The sequence below is a fragment of the Scyliorhinus canicula genome, chromosome 22 (assembly GCF_902713615.1).
Source record: "Scyliorhinus canicula chromosome 22, sScyCan1.1, whole genome shotgun sequence".
Taxonomy (NCBI): domain Eukaryota; kingdom Metazoa; phylum Chordata; class Chondrichthyes; order Carcharhiniformes; family Scyliorhinidae; genus Scyliorhinus; species Scyliorhinus canicula.
The window spans coordinates 21390831-21409731 of NC_052167.1; the positions used below are offsets into that span (position 1 = coordinate 21390831).

The 18901-nt window shown below is 50.7% G+C and overlaps 1 protein-coding gene across 3 annotated transcripts in view; it reads left to right on the plus strand.

Moving 5' to 3' along the window:
* The window catches only part of LOC119956102 (microsomal triglyceride transfer protein large subunit-like), an 86066-nt gene that overhangs the window by 54307 nt on the left and 12858 nt on the right, over positions 1-18901 (plus strand). Inside the window, exons 15-18 of one of the 3 annotated variants that reach the window (XM_038782962.1) lie at positions 1215-1445; positions 7126-7250; positions 12351-12521; positions 16031-17411. In XM_038782962.1, coding sequence (XP_038638890.1) covers positions 1215-1445; positions 7126-7250; positions 12351-12521; positions 16031-16178 — 675 coding nt within the window. In that variant the 3' untranslated portion in view covers positions 16179-17411. Of the gene's footprint in view, positions 1-1214; positions 1446-7125; positions 7251-12350; positions 12522-16030; positions 17412-18901 lie in introns of those variants that run through there. The other 2 variants (XM_038782963.1, XM_038782964.1) reach the window with 2 other exon arrangements.

The window sequence follows — 18901 nt, forward strand, 5'->3', positions numbered from 1 at the left end:
TGACGTGTTGCACGGGGTGAACATCATCGCCGGGATGCTCTCATCGCCCGACGCCGAAATCGGGAACGGCGATTGGGCGCAGAATGGCTCCCGACGCAGGAATCGGGGCAGGCGCCCGTTTGACGGCGGGTCGCGGTGCTGCATCCCCTTCAGATCGGTGTCTTCGGGACGCGTGGCGCGCACAGCCGCAACCCCGCCTGCATTTAATTATCGGGCCCACCTGCGATGCTCTGCCTCCGATGGGTTGAAATTGAAAATCGCTTATTGTCACAAGTAGGCTCCAAATGAAGTTACTGTGAAAAGCCCCTAGTCGCCACATTCCGGCGCCTGTTCGGCGAGGCTGTTACGGGAATTGAACCGTGCTGCTGGCCTGCCTTGGTCTGCTTTAAAAGCCAGTGATTTGGCCCAGTGTGCTAAACCAGCCCCTCAGTTCAGCCCCTGAGTCCCTAACGGCACGGGCCACGTGGTCCCAGCGGAGCACCCAGAGGAAATCCACGCAGACACGGGGAGGACGTGCAGACTCTGCTCAGACAGTGACCCAGTGGGGAATCGAACCTGGGACCCTGGCGCTGTGAAGCCACAATGCTATCCACTGTACACTGTGCGCCCGCCCAGATGTGCCACGCTAAAATTGCCCTTTTGTGTCCAAAAAAAAGGTTAGGTGGGGTTACGGGGATAGGGTAGAGATGTGGGCTTAAATAGGGTGCCCTTTCCAAGGGCCGATGCAGACATGATGGGCCGAATGGCCTCCTTCTGCAGTATAAATTCTATGGATTCTACGACTCTTGGAGGTTCACTGTTATTTACCGTTCACTTACCCGAGTCCACCTTGGAAGGAAGTCCCGCCTGTGAGAGCTGTTGGCCAATCTAACCCGGATGGCACAGCGCTACAGTGGCCAGACGCGGTACTACATCATTCCTCCCAGAATTCAGTCCTGATTCTGGTAAAACAAGACCCCAGAAATTGTAAGTCTCATAAGGATAGCGGTTATGACAATGGAGAAAGGGTCTTTTTCCCTGTTTCCTGGCCTCCTCGCACCCACTCCCAGCAGCCTAAAAGTTAAGGCAGGGCGGGAAAACACCATTAACTGGCCACTTTAAGGGTCTTAATGCATAAATAGACTGGTTCCCCCCCCCCCCCCCCCCCCCGAGGCCTTGTCTACCCAAGGTTTGGGTTTGGGTTTAACATGTACAACTCTTTATATCTGGAACAGGTAACAATCGAAGCCCAAGGTCTGGACTCATTCTTCACAGAAAGCTCGAATGAAGCTGAGCGGGATGATGCTGAAGCCACGGCTGGTATGTCGATGATCCTGTTTGATGTCCAGCTCCCACCTGTTGTGTTTTTCCAAGGATCTACTGACTTAATGGAAAAGGTCTGGTCCCTCACTGAAGAACCTATAAGCATCGTAAAAGGATCCATCTTATTTATTGACCATCTACAGGTAATGGAGGGCAACTCAACCTCGTTATGACAAACGGATTGCTGCTGACTAGAACATAGGGACACGGGCATTAGTAGCAGAAGTGGGCAATTCAGCCCCTCGAGCCTGCTCCGCCATCCAATCAGATCGTGGCTGATCTGTTCCTGGTCTCAAATCCACCTCCCCACCTGTTCCCCATTTCCCTTTAACCCATTTTTAAAATCAAAAATATATCTGTTTCCCTCTTAAAACAATTTAATGATTCAGACTCCACTGCACTAGGGGGCAGCGAGTTCCCACTACCCTCTGCGAGAAGTAGTTCCTCCTCATCTCAGTTTTAAATCTACCGCCTCTCAACCTATATCTGTGACCTCTTGTTCCACATTGCCCCACAAGGGGAAACATTTGGTCTCCGTTTACTTTATCAATCCCTTTTAGTATTTTATACACCTCGATCAGATCCCCTCTCATCCTTCTAAACTCCATCGAGTATAATCTCTCCTCATACGTCAATCCCTTCGTCCCCGGAATCAATCCGGTGAACCTCCTCTGAACTGCCTCCAATGCCACCACATCCTTCCTCGAATAAGGAGACCAAAACCGAACACACTGCTCCAGATGTGGTCTCGCCAACATCCTATACCCAAAGTAGACTCCGCCGTGGTTCAGTTGGTAACCTTCCTGCCTCTGATTCACAAGGTTCCCCAAGTTTCACCTCAGGTACTCGAATACAAAAATCCACACTGAGGCTCCAGTGCAGTGCTGAGGAAGTGCTACACTGTTGGAGGTGCCTGTTTAATGGGTGTGAAGGAAAGTGTTATAACCCCCCCCCCCCCCCATGAGAATCATGAAAAAACAATCACTGATCACCCAATGGGGCTTATCGAATATGGGCTCCTCAGGTAGGGGGTGGACCCGCGTCCTGGGGCCCGTTAAACCATAGGATAGCAGCAGGCCAACTTCAGGCCCTCCCCATCAGGCCTACACGGGCAGTGAGATGCTGTGTAAAATGTAACTTGTCTATATATAAATACATCCACCTACATCTATGACAATTTCTTTAAGAGAAAGCAAAGGAGATATTTGTGGTCTCCTGGCCAATATTCATCCCTAAATCAGCATTGGGTAAACAGATTATCTGGTCAGCATCCGATTGCTGTTTGTGGGAGCTTGCTGTGCATAAATTGGCTGCTTTCGTTTCTCACATTATACCAGTGACGACCCATCGAAGACGTGTAGATTGATAAGAAGGTCACCAGGGCTTGAGAATTGCAGCTAGGAGGACAGATTGGGTGGGCTGGGGTTATTTTCCTGAGGAGGTTAAGGGGTGCCCCAATTGAGGTGACCAAAATTATGATGGGCCTTGTTGAGTTTGAGGAAGCGACCAATCAGGAGCATAAGGAAACAAAAGGTTTATTAATGTAGATCAAAGACTCTATGTACACTGGTCCCAGAATTGCTGAGGCTGTATAAGGCTCTGGTTAGACCCCATTTTGAATATTGTGAGCAGTTTTGGGCCCCGTATCTAAGGAAGGATGTGCTGGCCTTGGAAAGGGTCCAGAGGAGGTTCACAAGAATGATGCCCGGAATGAAGAACTTGTCGTATGAGGAGTGGTTGAGGACTCTGGGTCTGTGCACAATGGAGTTCAGAAGAATGAGGGGGGATCTCATTAAAACTTACAGAATACTGAGAGGCCTGGATAGAATGGACGTGGAGAGGATGTTTCCACCAGTAGGAAAAACTAGAGCCCGAGGGCACAGCCTCCGACTGAAGACACGATCCTTTGTGATGAGGAGGAATTTGTTCAGCCAGAGGGTGGTGAATCTGTGGAACTCTTTGCCGCAGAAGGCTGTGGAGGCCAAGTCACTGAGTGTCTTTAAGACAGAGATAGATAGGTTCTTGATTAATTTTTTAAAATAAATGTAGAGTACCCAATTCATTTTTTCCAATTAAGGACCAATTTAGCGTGGCCAATCCATCTACCCTGCACATCTTTGGGTTGTGGGGGCGAAACCCACGCAAACACAGGGAGAATGTGCAAACTCCACACGGACAGTGACCCAGAGCCGGGATTGAACCGGGGACCTCGGTGCTGTGAGGCAGCAATGCTAACCACTGCGCCACCCGTGCTCAGGTTCTTGATTAATAAGGGGGTCAGGGGTTATGGGGAGAAGGCAGGAGAAGGGGGATGAGACCATATTAGCCATGATTGAATGGCGGAGCAGACTCGATGGGCCGAGTGGCTCCTGTAATAATATTCTTATAATATTTCCATTGATCTGCAGTAGTCAATAGGAAAAAAATAACATAGGAGGAAAGCAATTGGAATTATTAATTTACCAGCCCTTAAAAGTTGGCGTTGATGATGTTTGTACAGCAGGATGTGTTGTAGCACTCAATGAAACCAAGATAATGACAAAACCATGGCAATGAACAATTGTATTTGAGCAGAGAAAATGAGGTTTTATTTTATGTACAACAGTAATTGAGGTCCAGAATGAGGATATTGTTGCAATTTATTGTTTGATATTATGGTATCCACTTCTGCAGCTATCCCTGATCTCGTTTCACATCATCTCCTTGTTTTAAATAATTAATATCTTGTAGTTACTCTGGTTGGAACCACTGCAGGTTCCTGGAAAGGAAGCATGTGTATTAATGAATCAGTTTAGCGCATTCATATTGAAATGGGGCAGTTGTTCTGTAAGCAAATACGGAGCCAATCTGTGCACAGCAAGGACTGTTTCTTTCATGCGTTCGTGGGGCGTGGGTGTCGCCCATTTATTGCCCACCCCTAATTGCCCTCGAAGGGGCAGTTTACGAGTCAACCACACTGCCGTGAGTCTGGGGGCACCTGTCGGCCAGGCCCTTCCCCAAAGGACATAAGTGAACCAGATAGGCATTTACGACAATTGACAATGGTTTTATGGTCATTATTAGACATTTTTAATTCCTGATTTTTATTGAATTCAAATTTCACCATCTGCAGTGGCGGGGATTTGAACCCGGGACCCCAGAGCATTACTCTGGGTCTCTGGTTTACTAGTCCAGTGACAGTACCACTACGCCACCGCCTCTGGATCAAGCCAGTTGGTGAAGCCAAGACACAGAGCTTTTCTTTGGGCAGCACGGTAGCACAAGTGGATAGCACTGTGGCTTTACAGCGCCAGGGTCCCAGGTTCGATTCCCCGCTGGGTCACTGTCTGTGCGGAGTCTGCATGTTCTCCCTGTGTCTGTGTGGGTTTCCTCCGGTTTCCTCCCACAGTCCAAAGACGTGCAGGTTAGGTGGATTGGCCATGATAAATTGCCCTTAGTGACCAAAAAGGTTAGGAGGGGTCAGTGGGTTACGGGGATAGGGTGGAAGTGGGGGCTTAAGTGGGTCGGTGCCGACTCGATGGGCCAAATGGCCTCCTTCTGCACTGCTTGTTCTATGTTCTTTACTGAGAGAGTTCATTGACTTGCTCAGTCTCACAGCTCACCTCCCGCTCTGCCCAGTGCCCCAGGTATCCCCTAATTGTAGGTTTCCCCATTTAATGTGGGATGAAAATGACAATGGATGCAGATGGAGGTTCAGTTGTTTGCTAGTGAAGCCTGCTGTACAGAGTGGGCACTTACAGCGTCTCCGTCACTCTGTTTGAAAGTTGACTACATCCTCCTAACACTTTAGAAAGTGGTATAACACCATAATATGCAGACATACGCACACACAAAAAATGTTTTGGACAATCTACGCTCCCTGTTGATATTTTAAGGCCCAGGAAAAGCTCCAAGTCACCAAATGGTGAAGCGGACTGAGAAAGACTTAAGAATTGGTCTCCACGGTATCATCCAGGCTATGGATTGGCAGGAACAAGAAAATTATTCCAGTTGAACTATTCCTCCCGTTGCCTCGAGGAAAACCTTCCATTTTTCTGCCTCTGCTTTCGAGTTTTTTACCTCCTTGAGGATGGGATTCTACCAGCCTCTTCACCCACACAAGGCTGAAAAACTATTAGTCCCTATCACCTGTTTCTCTTGTCATGTCACAAAGTTATTAACGAACCTTCACCATATAATTGACATGACATTAATGAACCTCAACAATGTAATCGGCAGGGAATTAACAGGTTCCAGCAACTGGAAATGAATGAATGGTTTCAGTGGCATTGCTTTAGGGAGGAATGTTAGCCAAGACACTCCTTGCTCCGTTCCAACTGTTGACAGAATCTTCTCCATCGCCAGATCAGCCGGGTGTCACATCGGAGAGGCGCTACCTCTGACAGTGCAGCAATCCCTCATTACCACGGCGAAATCCTGACTAACATGCAGAAAGCGCAATGTTTTTTTAAAAATCAATTTAGAGTGTCCATTTTTTTTTCCAATGAAGGGGCAATTTAGCGTGGCCAATTCACCTAACCTGCACATCTTTGTACAGGGGCTGGTTTAGCTCACCAGGCTAAATCGCTGGCTTTTAAAGCAGACCAAGCAGGCCAGCAGCACGGTTCCCGTACCAGCCTCCCCGGACAGGCGCCGGAATGTGGCAACTAGGGACTTTTCACAGTAACTTCATTGAAGCCTACTCGTGACAGCAAGCGATTTTCATTTCATTTCTTTGGGTTGTGTGGGTGAGACCCACGCAGACAAGAGGAGACTGTGCAAACTCAACACGGACAGTGGCCCAGGGCCAGGATAGAACCCGGGTCCTTGGTGCCGTGAGGCAGCAGTGCTAACCACTCTGCCACCGTGCTGCCCTGGAAAGTCCAATGTTAGGCATTGAGTCAATTCGCAATCTTTCCCTTAAACGCCGGATAATATAATCAACCGGGGGAATCATAGATTATCATAGAATTTACAGTGCAAAAGGAGGCCATTCAGCCCATCGAGTCTGCACCGGCTCTTGGAAAGAGCGCCCTACCCAAGGTCAACACCTCCACCCTATCCCCATAACCCAGTCACCCCACCCAACACTAAGGGCAGTTTTGGATACTAAGGGCAATTTAGCATGGCCAATCCTCCTAACCTGCACATCTTTGGACTGTGGGAGGAATCGCTTGACTATATGAAATGAAAATGAAATCAAAATCGCTTATTGTCACGAGTAGGCTTCAAATGAAGTTACTGTGAACAGCCCCTAGTCGCCACATTCCACCGCCTGTCCGGGGAGGCTGGTACGGGAATCGAACCGTGCTGCTGGCCTGCCTTGGTCTGCTTTAAAAGCCAGCGATTTAGCCCAGTGAGCTAAACCATCCCCTATATCCTATTTGCAATGTAATTGAATGAAATTCAAGTCAGTAAATTGAGGAGTCAAAAGGAGGAAATGCTGGAAACACAGGTTGGTCCGTACGCAAGGACCGGTTTGTGTTTTGGATGCAGAAGTTGAAAAGTAAGAGAAGGGCGGAAGTATCAATTTCATCAGAATCGACAGTCGGGAAATAGAGAGGACTCGTGAATTGAAAGATGTTAAAATCACAGCAAAAGGGTGTCGCAGTTACTGAGCAAACGAGGGAGGAAAAGTGTGAAATTAAAACAGTTCTGAAAACACGACGACTGCAGAAGTCAGTGTCGTTTCAGATTAATCTGTTTCTATTCAGGTAGCTTGGGGAATTTTAAACTGCATTGCAAGTAGCAGAGGTGACACATTGTCCTCCCGACGCAGTCAACACAGATTGAAAACACTTGCGATTGCTGCAATGATCCAGTTCAATGTCCTCTCGCCTGCAGGCAATCCTACTGCAGTCTGGGCTTCAAGCAGCCACTGAATTCCAAGGAGGGCTAGGAATTGACATTTCGGGAAGCATCGAACTCGGCCTGTGGAGTCAACAATCCAAAACCAACATTCGAAATAGGTACGTAAGTAAAACGCTGCCCGAGATGTCTGATATCTCAATTTGTGTTTCTCTGTTAAGTTAGTATTGGAACAATTCACAACACAATTATGTTTTTTTTTATTATCACAAGTAGGCTTTCATTAACACTGCAACAAAGTGGGCAGCTCGGTGGCACAGTGGGTTAGCACAACCGCCTCACGGCGCTGAGGTCCCATGTTCGATCCCGGCTCTGGGTCACTGTCCGTGTGGAGTTTGCACATTCTCCCCGTGTTTGCGTGGGTTTCACTCCCACAACCCAAAGATGTGCAGCACGGTAGCATAGTGGTTAGCATCAATGCTTCACAGCTCCAGGGTCCCAGGTTCGATTCCCGGCTTGGGTCACTGTCTGTGCGGAATCTGCACGTCCTCCCCGTGTGTGCGTGGGTTTCCTCCGGGTGCTCCGGTTTCCTCCCACAGTCCAAAGATGTGCGGGTTAGGTGGATTGGCCATGCTAAATTGCCCGTAGTGTCCTAAAAAGTAAGGTTAAGGGGGAGTTGTTGGGTTACGGGTATAGGGTGGATACGTGGGTTTGAGTAGGGTGATCATTGCTCGGCACAACATCGAGGGCCGAAGGGCCTGTTTGTGCTGTACTGTTCTAAAACAAAAAGGTGGATTGGCCACACTAAATTTGCCCCTTAATTGGAAAAAATGAATTGGATACTCTAAAATTAAAAAAAACATTAAAAAAAACACTGCAACAAAGTTACTGTGAAAATCCCCTTGTCGCCACATTCCGGCGCCTGTTCGGGTACACAGAGGGAGAATTCAGAATGGCCAAATTACCTAACAAGCACGTCTTTCTGGACTGTGGGAGGAAACCGGAGCACCCGGAGGAAACCAATGCAGACACGGGGAGAACATGCAGACTTCCTACAGACATAGAACATAGAACAGTACAGCACAGAACAGGCCCTTCGGCCCTCGATGTTGTGCCGAGCAATGATCACCCTACTTAAACCCACGTAACCCGTATACCCGTAACCCAACAATCCACCCATTAACCTTACACTACGGGCAATTTAGCATGGCCAATCCACCTAACCCGCACATCTTTGGACTGTGGGAGGAAACCGGAGCACCCGGAGGAAACCCACGCACACACGGGGAGGACGTGCAGACTCCACACAGACAGTGACCCAGCCGGGAATCGAACCTGGGACCCTGGAGCTGTGAAGCATTGATGCTAACCACCATGCTACCGTGAGGCCCAAAGTGACCCAAGCCGGGAATGGAAACTTGGACCTTGCCGCTGTGAAGCAACAGTGCTAACCACTGTGCTACCATACTGCCCTTAGTCAATGAAACAGCATGACCTCATAGAATTTACAGTGCAGAAGGAGGCCATTCAGCCCATCGAGTCTGCACCAGCTCTTGGAAAGAGCACCCTTCCCAACCGCACACCTCCACCCTATCCCCATAACCCAGTTACCCCATCCAACACGAAGGGCAATTTTGGACACTAAGGGCAATTTATCATGGCCAATCCACCAAACCTGCTCATCTTTGGACTGTGGGAGGAAACCGGAGCACCCGGAAGAAACACACGCACACACGGGGAGAATGTGCAAACTCCACACAGACAGTGACCCAAGCTGGGAATCGAACCTGGGACCCTGGAGATGTGAAGCAAATGTGCTAAGCACTATGCTACTGTGCTGACCTAGCGACAGCCAAGCTATTAACTTTTGATGGTTCATTATATGTATTCATTTAGTGGGTTAGCCCTGCTGCCTCACAGCGCCGAGTTCCCAGGTTCGATCCCGATTCTGGGTCACTGTCCGTGTGGAGTTTGCACATTCTCCCCGTGTCTGCGTGGGTTTCGCCCCCACAACCCAAAGATGTGCAGGGTAGTTGGATTGGCCACACTAAATTGTACCTTAATTGGAAAAAATGAATTGGATATGCTAACTTTTAAAAAAACAAATTTCAAAAATGTATTAATTTAGTTTATTAACAATGAACTCCCATCAAGTAGTCTGCCTGTGACCAAATTCAGTGCCCCACATCCACTATGAAATGAAAATGAAAATCGCTTATTGTCACGAGTAGGCTTCAATGAAGTTACTGTGAAAAGCCCCTAGTCGCTACATTCCGGCGCCTGTTCGGGGAGGCTGTTACGGGAACTGAACCGTGCTGCTGGCCTGTCTTGGTCTGCTTTCAAAGCCAGCAATTTAGCCCAGTGTGCTAAACAGCCAATGTCGGTCACTCGGCACTATCACGAGCAGTTCAGCTCCAATGAGTTCCAAGTCAACACTTGGGGCGAAATTCTCCGCCCCCCACGACGGGTGGGAGAATAGCGGGAGGGCCTTCCCGACATTTTTCCCGCCCTCCCGCTATTCTCCCACCCCCCCCCCGCCGAAGTCCCGACCCGAATCGCTGCCGCCGTTTTTTTACGGCCGGCAGCGATTCTCAGCTGTTAGATGTGCCGAAGTCCCAGCCCTTTCCGCCGTTTTCACGAACGGCAAACACACCTGGTCTTGCCGTTCGTAAAAACGGCGTCACCAACTCGCTTTTTATAACCATGGCACCGATTGGCACGGCAGTACCACGGCCGTGCCAAGGGTGCCATGGGCCCGCGATCGGTGCCCACCGATCGTGGGCAGCGGGCCCGATGCCCGCGCACTACTTGTCCTTCCGCCGCCCCGCAGTATCCATTCGCGGGGCGGCTGAGGGGCAACCCGGCCCGCGCATGCGCGGGTTTCGCGCAAAAACGCGATGACGTCACCCGCGCATGCGCGGGTTGGAGTCTTCCAAACTGCGCATGCGCGGCTGACGTCATATGACGCGTCAGCCGGCGCTAACTCCGGTAAGCGGGCTTAACGATTTTCGTTAAGCCTGTCTTGCCGGAGCCTACGGCGTCGGGCTGCTAGCCCCGACCGGGGACCAGAATCGGTCCCCCGTCGGGAAGGGGCGCGCTGCCGTAAAACCCGCCCGGGTTTTACGGCAGCTTTACGATTTCTCCCGTTTTGGGAGAATCTCGCCCTTGGTACTTCCCTGAAGTTGTTTCTAAATATCCAATTCAGTTAGAGTGTCTGTGGTTTAGCCATTTCTGGTGAAGGCAAACTTGAGCAAACATCAGGAATGAGAAGCCATTAGACCATGGCTAATGCTCAATATTTCCCTCCCCAAACAACTCCATCTCCCACTCTTCCACTAAGAGTTTTCTTAAAGATGTCCTCTTTTGACCACGCTGTTAGTCGCTTCTTCTAATGTTTCATATGTGGCTCAGTGTTAATAAAACAGCCCTGTGAAGTCTCTTGGGATGGTTATGTCAAAGGCAAATTCTTATTAACTCTGGTTATGTTCACTTCTGCACCTGTTTATTGAGGAGTAGATTTTGGTCTTCCCCATCTATAATAATAATAATAATCGCTTATTGTCACAAGTAGGCTTCAATGAAGTTACTGTGAAAAGCCCCTAGTCGCCACATTCCGGCACCTGTTTGGGGAGGCCGGTATGGAAATTGAACCCGCGCTGCTGGAATTGTTCTGCATTGCAAGCCAGCTACTTAGCCCACTGTGCTAAACCAGCCGCTGTGACAATCTGACAGTGCATTTCCTGCCCTTCATGGAATTCACCCTTTTCCGTTTGATTGATTTATTTGCCTCACCTGCTGCCTCCTCCCAATTGGTACTGACAGTCGAGGCTCACACACTGGGCTAAATCGCTGGCTCGAAAGCAGACCAAGGCAGGCAGGGTTCAATTCCCGTACCAGCCTCCCCGAACAGGCGCCGGAATGTGGCGACTAGGGGCTTTTCACAGTAACTTCATTTGAAGCCTACTCGTGACAATAAGCGATTTTCATTTAGGAGTGACCACGCCATGTTGAGACATTCAATTTTTCAGTGTCAACTGTCACAGTGGAGTGTCAGGACCTGGCCACCAGAGGCCTCTGTGGAGCATGATTCTGGTCTGGGTGGAATTCTCTGATAATGAGGCTGTGTCCCCACGCCCGTGAGACCATTTCCTGGAGAAAGTCCAGAGTGATTCTCCGTTATGCAGGGGGCTCGCAGGGCCCTGGGGTAGTCCTCGCAGCTCTGGCTGCCGATATGGGGCCATGCACCTCTGGCCGCCGGTCCGCGCATGCACACGTCGGCCGCCTGCGGTGGTGGCCCTGTGCAACATTGCAACATGACGGACGCACACCACAGGCCGACCCCGACAATACAGGACCCCCCCCCCCCCCCCATCCCCCGAAGATCGCGCGCCCGCCGATCGGTGGCCCCCCAATCGTGAGCCTGGCCTTCCTGGAGGCCCCCTCCGGTGACGGGTCCCCCCCCCCCCCCCCAAACCAGGGAGGCCGCAGACTGACTCCGCAGCCGCCACTCCGAGCTCCCGCTGTGTGGAACCATGAGTGAACCACGCTGGCGGAAACCCGGCCAGTTGTCGGCGGAGAATCGCCGCGGGGGCCCCCAACCGGTGCCGTCTCGACCGGGCGCACGCGATTGGCGGCGATTCTCTGGTCCCCGGAGAATCGCGGGAGCGGCGTCGGACCCGATCGCGGGTCGGGCGCCCATTCTCCTCCCCCGCGCACCGAGCCCGATTGTAGCTCAGAGAATCCGAGCTCCTATCTCTGTTGCCATTTTGCAAATTGAACATTTCTGTTTAGTGACTGACCATGAGTACCACGGGCAAGGAAGCTCCCTGCTGATTACCCAGACTGGCCCCCCTCAGCTGGTGAATCAGTACTCCTCCATGTTGAACGCCATTTGGAGGAAGCACTGCGGGTGGCAAGGGCACAGAATGTACTCTGAATGGTGGTGGACAATTAAACAACCCGCTGGAGGAGGAGGCTCCACAAATATCTCCATCCTCAATGATGGAGGAGGCCAGCACGTATGTGCAAAAGACAAGGCTGAGGCATTCGCAACAAGCTTCAGCCAGAAGCATTAAGAGCTGTTCGAGCCATCTGTAAAACTCTGGCAGTTTAAGAAAGGGTTTGTATGATTTACTAAACCTGCCCGTCCACCCTGGGCGGGTTAATGAGGAACGGGCAAGCACTGGGAAATGGAAACCTGGTGCTCGGTTACTTGCTGAAGGTTGGTCTATGATTGTAATACTTTTCCGATTGATCTGCAGAGGAACCCTGGTGATTCATTCTCTAATCAACGTGGACACGCCCTTCGCTCAAGCCGGAGTCAATAGCAGCTCCGAAGCTGCTGCCTCATTGGATTTTGTCAGCAATGTCAAGTTTTTGGATTCTCCAATTCTGATCTGCCTGCAGATGCTGAAGAAACCCTTCCCGTACAGGTAAAGCACGTCTACTGCACGATGGGTTTGGCTAGAGGCCGTTTCCTTGGGCGGGTGGGTGGGGACTCTGCCATTTCCTGCCTCTGCTCCGCCTGTGGCTAGAAGGCTGGTGGGAATGTTTCTGCCCACCGCCTTCCCTCTCTGTCATCAGCCGAAGGCCTTAAGTGGATGATTATTGCCCACTTAAGGGCCTCATCCCGTTAGCCTTAGCCAGTAGTGGGTGGGAGGCTCGCTATTCGAGCGCATGACAAGCAAACCTTGGTGGAGGAGGAGGTCATTCGCCCCATCGCGTCTGTGCTAGCTCCCCATGGAGCAGTCCTACTCCCTCATTCGACCCCCAGAACCCCGAAACTCCAGTTCTTTCAAGCGCCCATCGATTTCCTTTTGGAACCATTGATCGATCCTGCTCACTGTATGAGAAGAGTTCTTCCTCACCGTGTATTTCTTGCCCAAGACCTTCAATCTGTGAACCTGGTCTTTTACCATCAGCTCATGGGACGTTTTCTCCTGTCACACCTTCTCATGTACACCTCTGTCAAATCTTCCCTCAATCTCCTTTACTCCATGGGCAATAACCCCAGCTTTTCCAACCTCACTTTGTAACTGAACCTCTCCTCCCCCAACCCGGAACTTCCTCATCGGCACCCTCTCAAGGACCCTCCTCAAGTGCACTGACTAGAACTGGATGGAATATTCCAGTTGGGGTCATAAGGCATCAGAGCAGAAGGGCGCACCGAGTCTGCTCTGCCATTCAATGCGATCATGCCAGATCTGCTGTGATAATCCTCAACTCCACTTTATCCCCATAACCCTTGATTCCATTACAGATTTTTTTTTTAAATCACAGAATCCCGACAGTGTAGAAGGAGGCCATTTGGCCCATTGAGTCTGCACTGACCCTCGGAAGGAGCATTCTAGCCGTAGCCCACTCCCGCACCCTATCCCCGTAACCCCACCTAACCGGCAAATCACTAAGGGGCAATTTCGCACGGCCAATCCACCTACCCTGCGCATCTTTGGACTGTGGGAGGAAACCGGAGAACTCTCGCAGACACAGAAATCCACCGACGGTCAAAATGGGATCCGGGTCCCAGGCGCTGTGAGGCAGCAGTGCTAACCACTCAGATTTGAACATACTAAACGACCCGGCCCCTACAGCTCTCTATGGTAAAAACAATTCCACAGATTCACTCCCCTCTGAGAGAAGAAATTCCTCCTCATCTCTGTCTTAAATGGGCGACTCCCTCACTCTGAGATGATGCCCTCTGGCCCTAAACTCTCCCACAAGGGGAAACAACCTCTCAGCATCGACCCTGTCAAACCCCCTGAGAATCCGATATGTCTCAATAAGGTCGCCTCTCATTCTGCTAAACTCCAATGAGCACAGGCCCAGCCTACTCAACCTCTCCTCATCAGAACCTAGTGAACTATCTCTGGACTGCCTCCAATGCCAGTATGGCAGCACGGTAGCATGGTGGTTAGCACAATTGCTTCACAGCTCCAGGGTCCCAGGTTCGATTCCCAGCTTGGTTCACTGTCTGTGCGGAGTCTGCACGTTCTCCCCGTGTGCGCGTGGGTTTCCTCCGGGTGCTCCGGTTTCCTCCCACAGTCCAAAGATGTGCAGGTTAGGTGGATTGGCCGTGCTAAATTGCCCTTAGTGTTCAAAATTGCCCTTAGTGTTGGATGGGGTTACTGGGTTATGGGAGCCGGTGCAGACTCAATGGGCCGAATGGCCTCCTTCTGCACTGTAAATTCTATGATTCTATGATCTTAGATAAGGGGATCCAATGTTTAAAATAATTTCCCTGTTTTTGTACTCAATGCCACCATTGATGAAGCCCAAGACCGCATTTGTCGTGCTAACCACTCTCAATATCCCTGCCTCCTTCCAAAGATCGATGTACATGTGCCCCTAGGCCCCGCTGTTCCTTCGCACTTGTTAGAATTCTCATTAAGCCTCTCGCTAACCCCTCTACCAAAATGCATCGCCTCCCATTTCTCTGTATTAAGTTCCACCTGTCACTTTGTCTGCACATTCTTTCTCTGTCTTCTTTGCAGGCGATTTGTATCATCCTCACTGTCTGCCTCTCCTCCTGGTTTGCCATCATGGGCAATTTTGGAAGTTTTACTCCGTATTCCAAGCTCCGCATTTATATATAGCACAAAGAGCAGCGATCCCAGCACTGACCCCCCTGGGGGACATCACTGTCTACCGCCCTCCAGTGCGAAAATAACTCTGTACCACAACTCGCTGCTTTCTGCCCAGCAGATAGTTTGTTTTCTTCAACTGGGCAATAATCCTCCTGTTGTGTAAGCCTGGGGTTTGTTAACCAGCCTTGGTACCTTGTCAATTCCCACTTCCCTCAAATCCATATAAACAACATCCACCACATTCCCTTCATCAACCTTCGAGGGCTGATTCTTCTGCCCACCCGCTGAAAGATCAGCAGGGGCGGGACGCGGACCGTGTAAAGGTCCAATGACCTCGGACGGGGATTTCCGGGCATCACGGGCGGAGAATCCTGCCCGGAGACATTGACAGCACAAAATAATAATAATCTTTATTATTACAAGTAGGCTTACATTAACACTGCAGTGAAGTTACTGTGAAAAGCCCCTAGTTGCCACATTCCGGCACCTGCTCGGGTACACAGAGGGAGAATTTAGAATGCCCAATTCACCTAACCTGCACGTCTTTCGGGACTTAGAATCATAGAATTTACAGTGCAGAAGGAGGCCATTCAGCCCATCGAGTCTGCACCGGCTCTTGGAAAGAGCACCCTACCCAAGGTCAACAACCCCACCCTATCCCAATAACCCGGTAACCCCACCCAACACTAAGGGCAATTTTTGGACACTAAGGGCAATTTATCATGGCCAATCCACCTAACCTGCACATCTTTGGACTGTGGGAGGAAACTGGAGCACCCGGAGGAAACCCACGCACACACGGGGAGGACGTGCAGACTCCGCACAGACAGTGACCCAAGCCGGAATCTAACCTGGGACCCTGGAGCTGTGAAGCGATTGTGCTATCCACAATGCTACCGTGCTGCCCGCACAGACAGTGACCCAAGCTGGGAAGCGAACCTGGGACCCTGGCGCTGTGAAGCCATAATGCTAACCACTATAAGAGGCCCTTAAGCCCATCGTGTCTGGGCCAGCCATCAAGCACCTTTCTATTATTTTGTAAAAAATAATTTTAGATTACCCAATTCATTTTTTCTAATTAAGGAGAAATTTAGCGTGGCCAATCCGCCGACCCTGCACATCTTTGGGTTGTGGGGGCGAAACCCTCATAAACACAGAGAGAATGTGCAAACCCCACACAGACGGTGACCCAGAGCTGTCCAATCATCTTTCTATTGTCATTCAATTTTCCAGCCCTTGCTCCGTAACCCGGGGCGCTAAGGCGTTACAAATGCTCACCTAAGCGCTTTTTAAATGTTGAAAGTTGCTTTTCCGCGGGGAGGATATGTTGAGTCTGAAAGTTGTCCCTTTGTTTTCAGAGAGACGGTCACAATCTACGAGTCTTTGCCAAAGGGGGCCCAGTTGACCATCAGGAAGCAGAGGACGCTGAGGGTTCAGGGCACAGAATTACCGCTGCACAGCGCCAACTCGGAAATGTGCAAGAAGCTACACTCCGAGAGGGCGTAGGCTTCGGAGAAAGCGGTGAACTTGTTCGACACTGAGCGCCCCAGTCAAAGTGCCAGAGGAGCAAGTCCGACAATTTCCTTGGAACTGCCCCCCAACCAACCCCCAATCCCCCACATCCTTCCTCCCTGCTGTAGCTTTGCTGGAAGCGCAACGCAAGTTCCATTTACACGAGGCTCAGAGGGAAATTCCCAACCTCGCAAATGAGTTGTCAGGAAAATCAACCTTAACCTGCCCCTTTCCAGATGCAGCCCGTGGAATTAATTGGTGATATTGGCGAAGCGATCAGCAAGGAGAACGTTGATGCGGAAAACAGTAAACGACCTGGGACGGAGCAGCGATCAAAGTATTGTCGTTTTAAACGGCCACTGATCAAATCTGTAGTATGCCATATGTCAGCTAATCTCGCAAACCCAGTTCTGCAATGTTTCACGTAATTCCACCTCCTATTCGCTAAGCTTTGCTTTGGGTGGTTTAATCTGACCTTTCACCCAGTTTTTCTTCCTTTCCAGTTTAATCAGTTTATCAGTTGCACACGCTCCCGTGTGTTCGTCAACGGCAAGGTCGGGACAGTGAACTTTGACTCGCCGACCTTTTTCTGGCAGTGGGGAGTTTGAGGTGAAAGACGTCTGCGTGAGATAGACCGGGGAACGCGAGTTGGACTGCCCAAGTTTCTCCCGCCCCGCCAAAAACAGATTCATCACTTGATTTCGGCCTCCGTTGAGTTTAATGCATTCGGAATGGACAAATCCCGGATTGTCGGTCACTCACCTCCCTCCATGAAAGCTTCTGCTTCCTTCCCAGAGTCTGAGGACTCCCCTGACTCTGAGCTCTTAGCACATTCTCTGGTCCCTTCAACACGCCAGTCATGGCTGTGCCTTCAGCCACCTCGGCGCTGTGCTCCCAAATCCGCTCCCGACAAACATGTCCATGCCTCTCTCTCTATTGAGGCCATCTACTCATTGGCCAAGGCTTTTGGTCAACCGTCCGAATGTCTCCTTGTGGAGCTTGGTGTCGTCGTTTTGCCTGATAACCTTCCGGTGAAGCACCTTTAGATGATTTCCTGCGATTGAGGCGCTATTTTTGTTTGTTGTTTGTCCTTCCCTGATTTGTCCCACTTTATTGACCCCCTCCGGAAGATGGTTGCCCGTCAATCGCTCAGCAAAGCAGCTTTTCTTCATGCACTGAGCCAGGGCTGCGAGTGTGAGCAGTTTGGTTTAGTGGTGGGGTGGGGTGGGGTGGGGTGGAGAGAAAATCCCAATCCATCATGGCCAGGGCAGCACGATGGCACAGCGGGTTAGCACTGCTGCCTCACAGCTCCAGAATCGCGGGTACAATTCCAACCTTGGGTCACTGTCTGTGCGGAGTCTGCACGTTCTCCCCGCGTCTGTGTGGGTTTCATCCGGGTGCTCCGGTTTCCTCCCACAGTCCAAAGATGTGCCATTTAGGTGGATTGGCTGTGCTAAATTGTCCCTTAGTGTCCAGGGCTGTGCGGGTTAGGTTACGGGGATATGGTGGAGTGGACATGGGTAAAGTGCCCTTTCGATGGGTCGGTGCAGACCTGACGGGCTGACTGGCCTCCTTCTGAACTGCCGACATTCTGTGGTCTACCCCCTCATGGGCCTGCCACAATGTTCCAGCAAGTCATTCCTGCAGAGCAGTTGGGAGCCAGGATCCTCTCCAATTTGTCTGTCCCGACCAAGGTGCGTCCATAATGTGGCCAAATTAACCCGGGCATCAATCGGCAAATCCTCCCAACACACAAACACACCAATGGCGGGAGTTAAAAGCTCGTTAGCCATGTGAGGGAAAGAACGTTGGAGGCTCTGCCATCACTATCCATAGCTCCCGCCTCCAACATGTAGGAAAAAAGTGTAACTCGGACTCACATAATCATCGAATTGTCACAGAAGTACAGAAGGAGGCCATTCGGCCCACTGTGCCTCCACAAGCAATTTCCCTGAGTGCTGCTCTCCCACCTTCTCCCCTCTAACCCTGCACATTCTTCCTTTTCAGACAACAATCCAGTTCCATTTCGAATGCTCCAATCGAACCTGCCTCCACCACACTCTCAGGCAGTGCATTCCAGACCCCAACCACTGGCTGCGTGAAAGAGGTTTTTCCCTCACATCATTTTTGGTTCCTTTGCCAGTTACCTTCGATCTGTGCCCTCTTGTTCTTCGTCCGTTCGCAAAGGGGAACAGTTCCTCCCTGTCTGCTCTGCCCAGGATCATCCTGGTTTTGAACATCTCTATCAAATCGCCTCTCAGCCTTACTATCTCCAAAGAGAACAAAGAGAATGTACAGCACAGGAACAGGCCCTTCGGCCCTCCAAGCCTGCACCGACCATGATGCCCGCCTAACCTTTTTAGGGTCCGTATCCCTCTATTCCCATCCTATTCGTGTATTTGTCAAGATGCCCCTTACACATCACTATCGTCCCTGCTTCCACCACCTCCCGAATTCCAGGCACTCGCCACCCTCTGCGTAAAAAACTTCCCTCGCACATATCTAAACTTTGCCCCTCGCACCTTAAACCTCTGCCCCCTAGAACAAAGAGCAAAGAAAAGTACAGCACAGACTGAGTAATTGACCCCTCTACCCTGGGAAAAAGTCTCTGACCATCCACCCTGTCTATGCCCCTCATAATTTTGTTGACCTCTATCAGGTCGCCCCTCAACCTCCCTCGTTCCAGTGAGAACAAACCGAGTTTATTCAACCGCTCC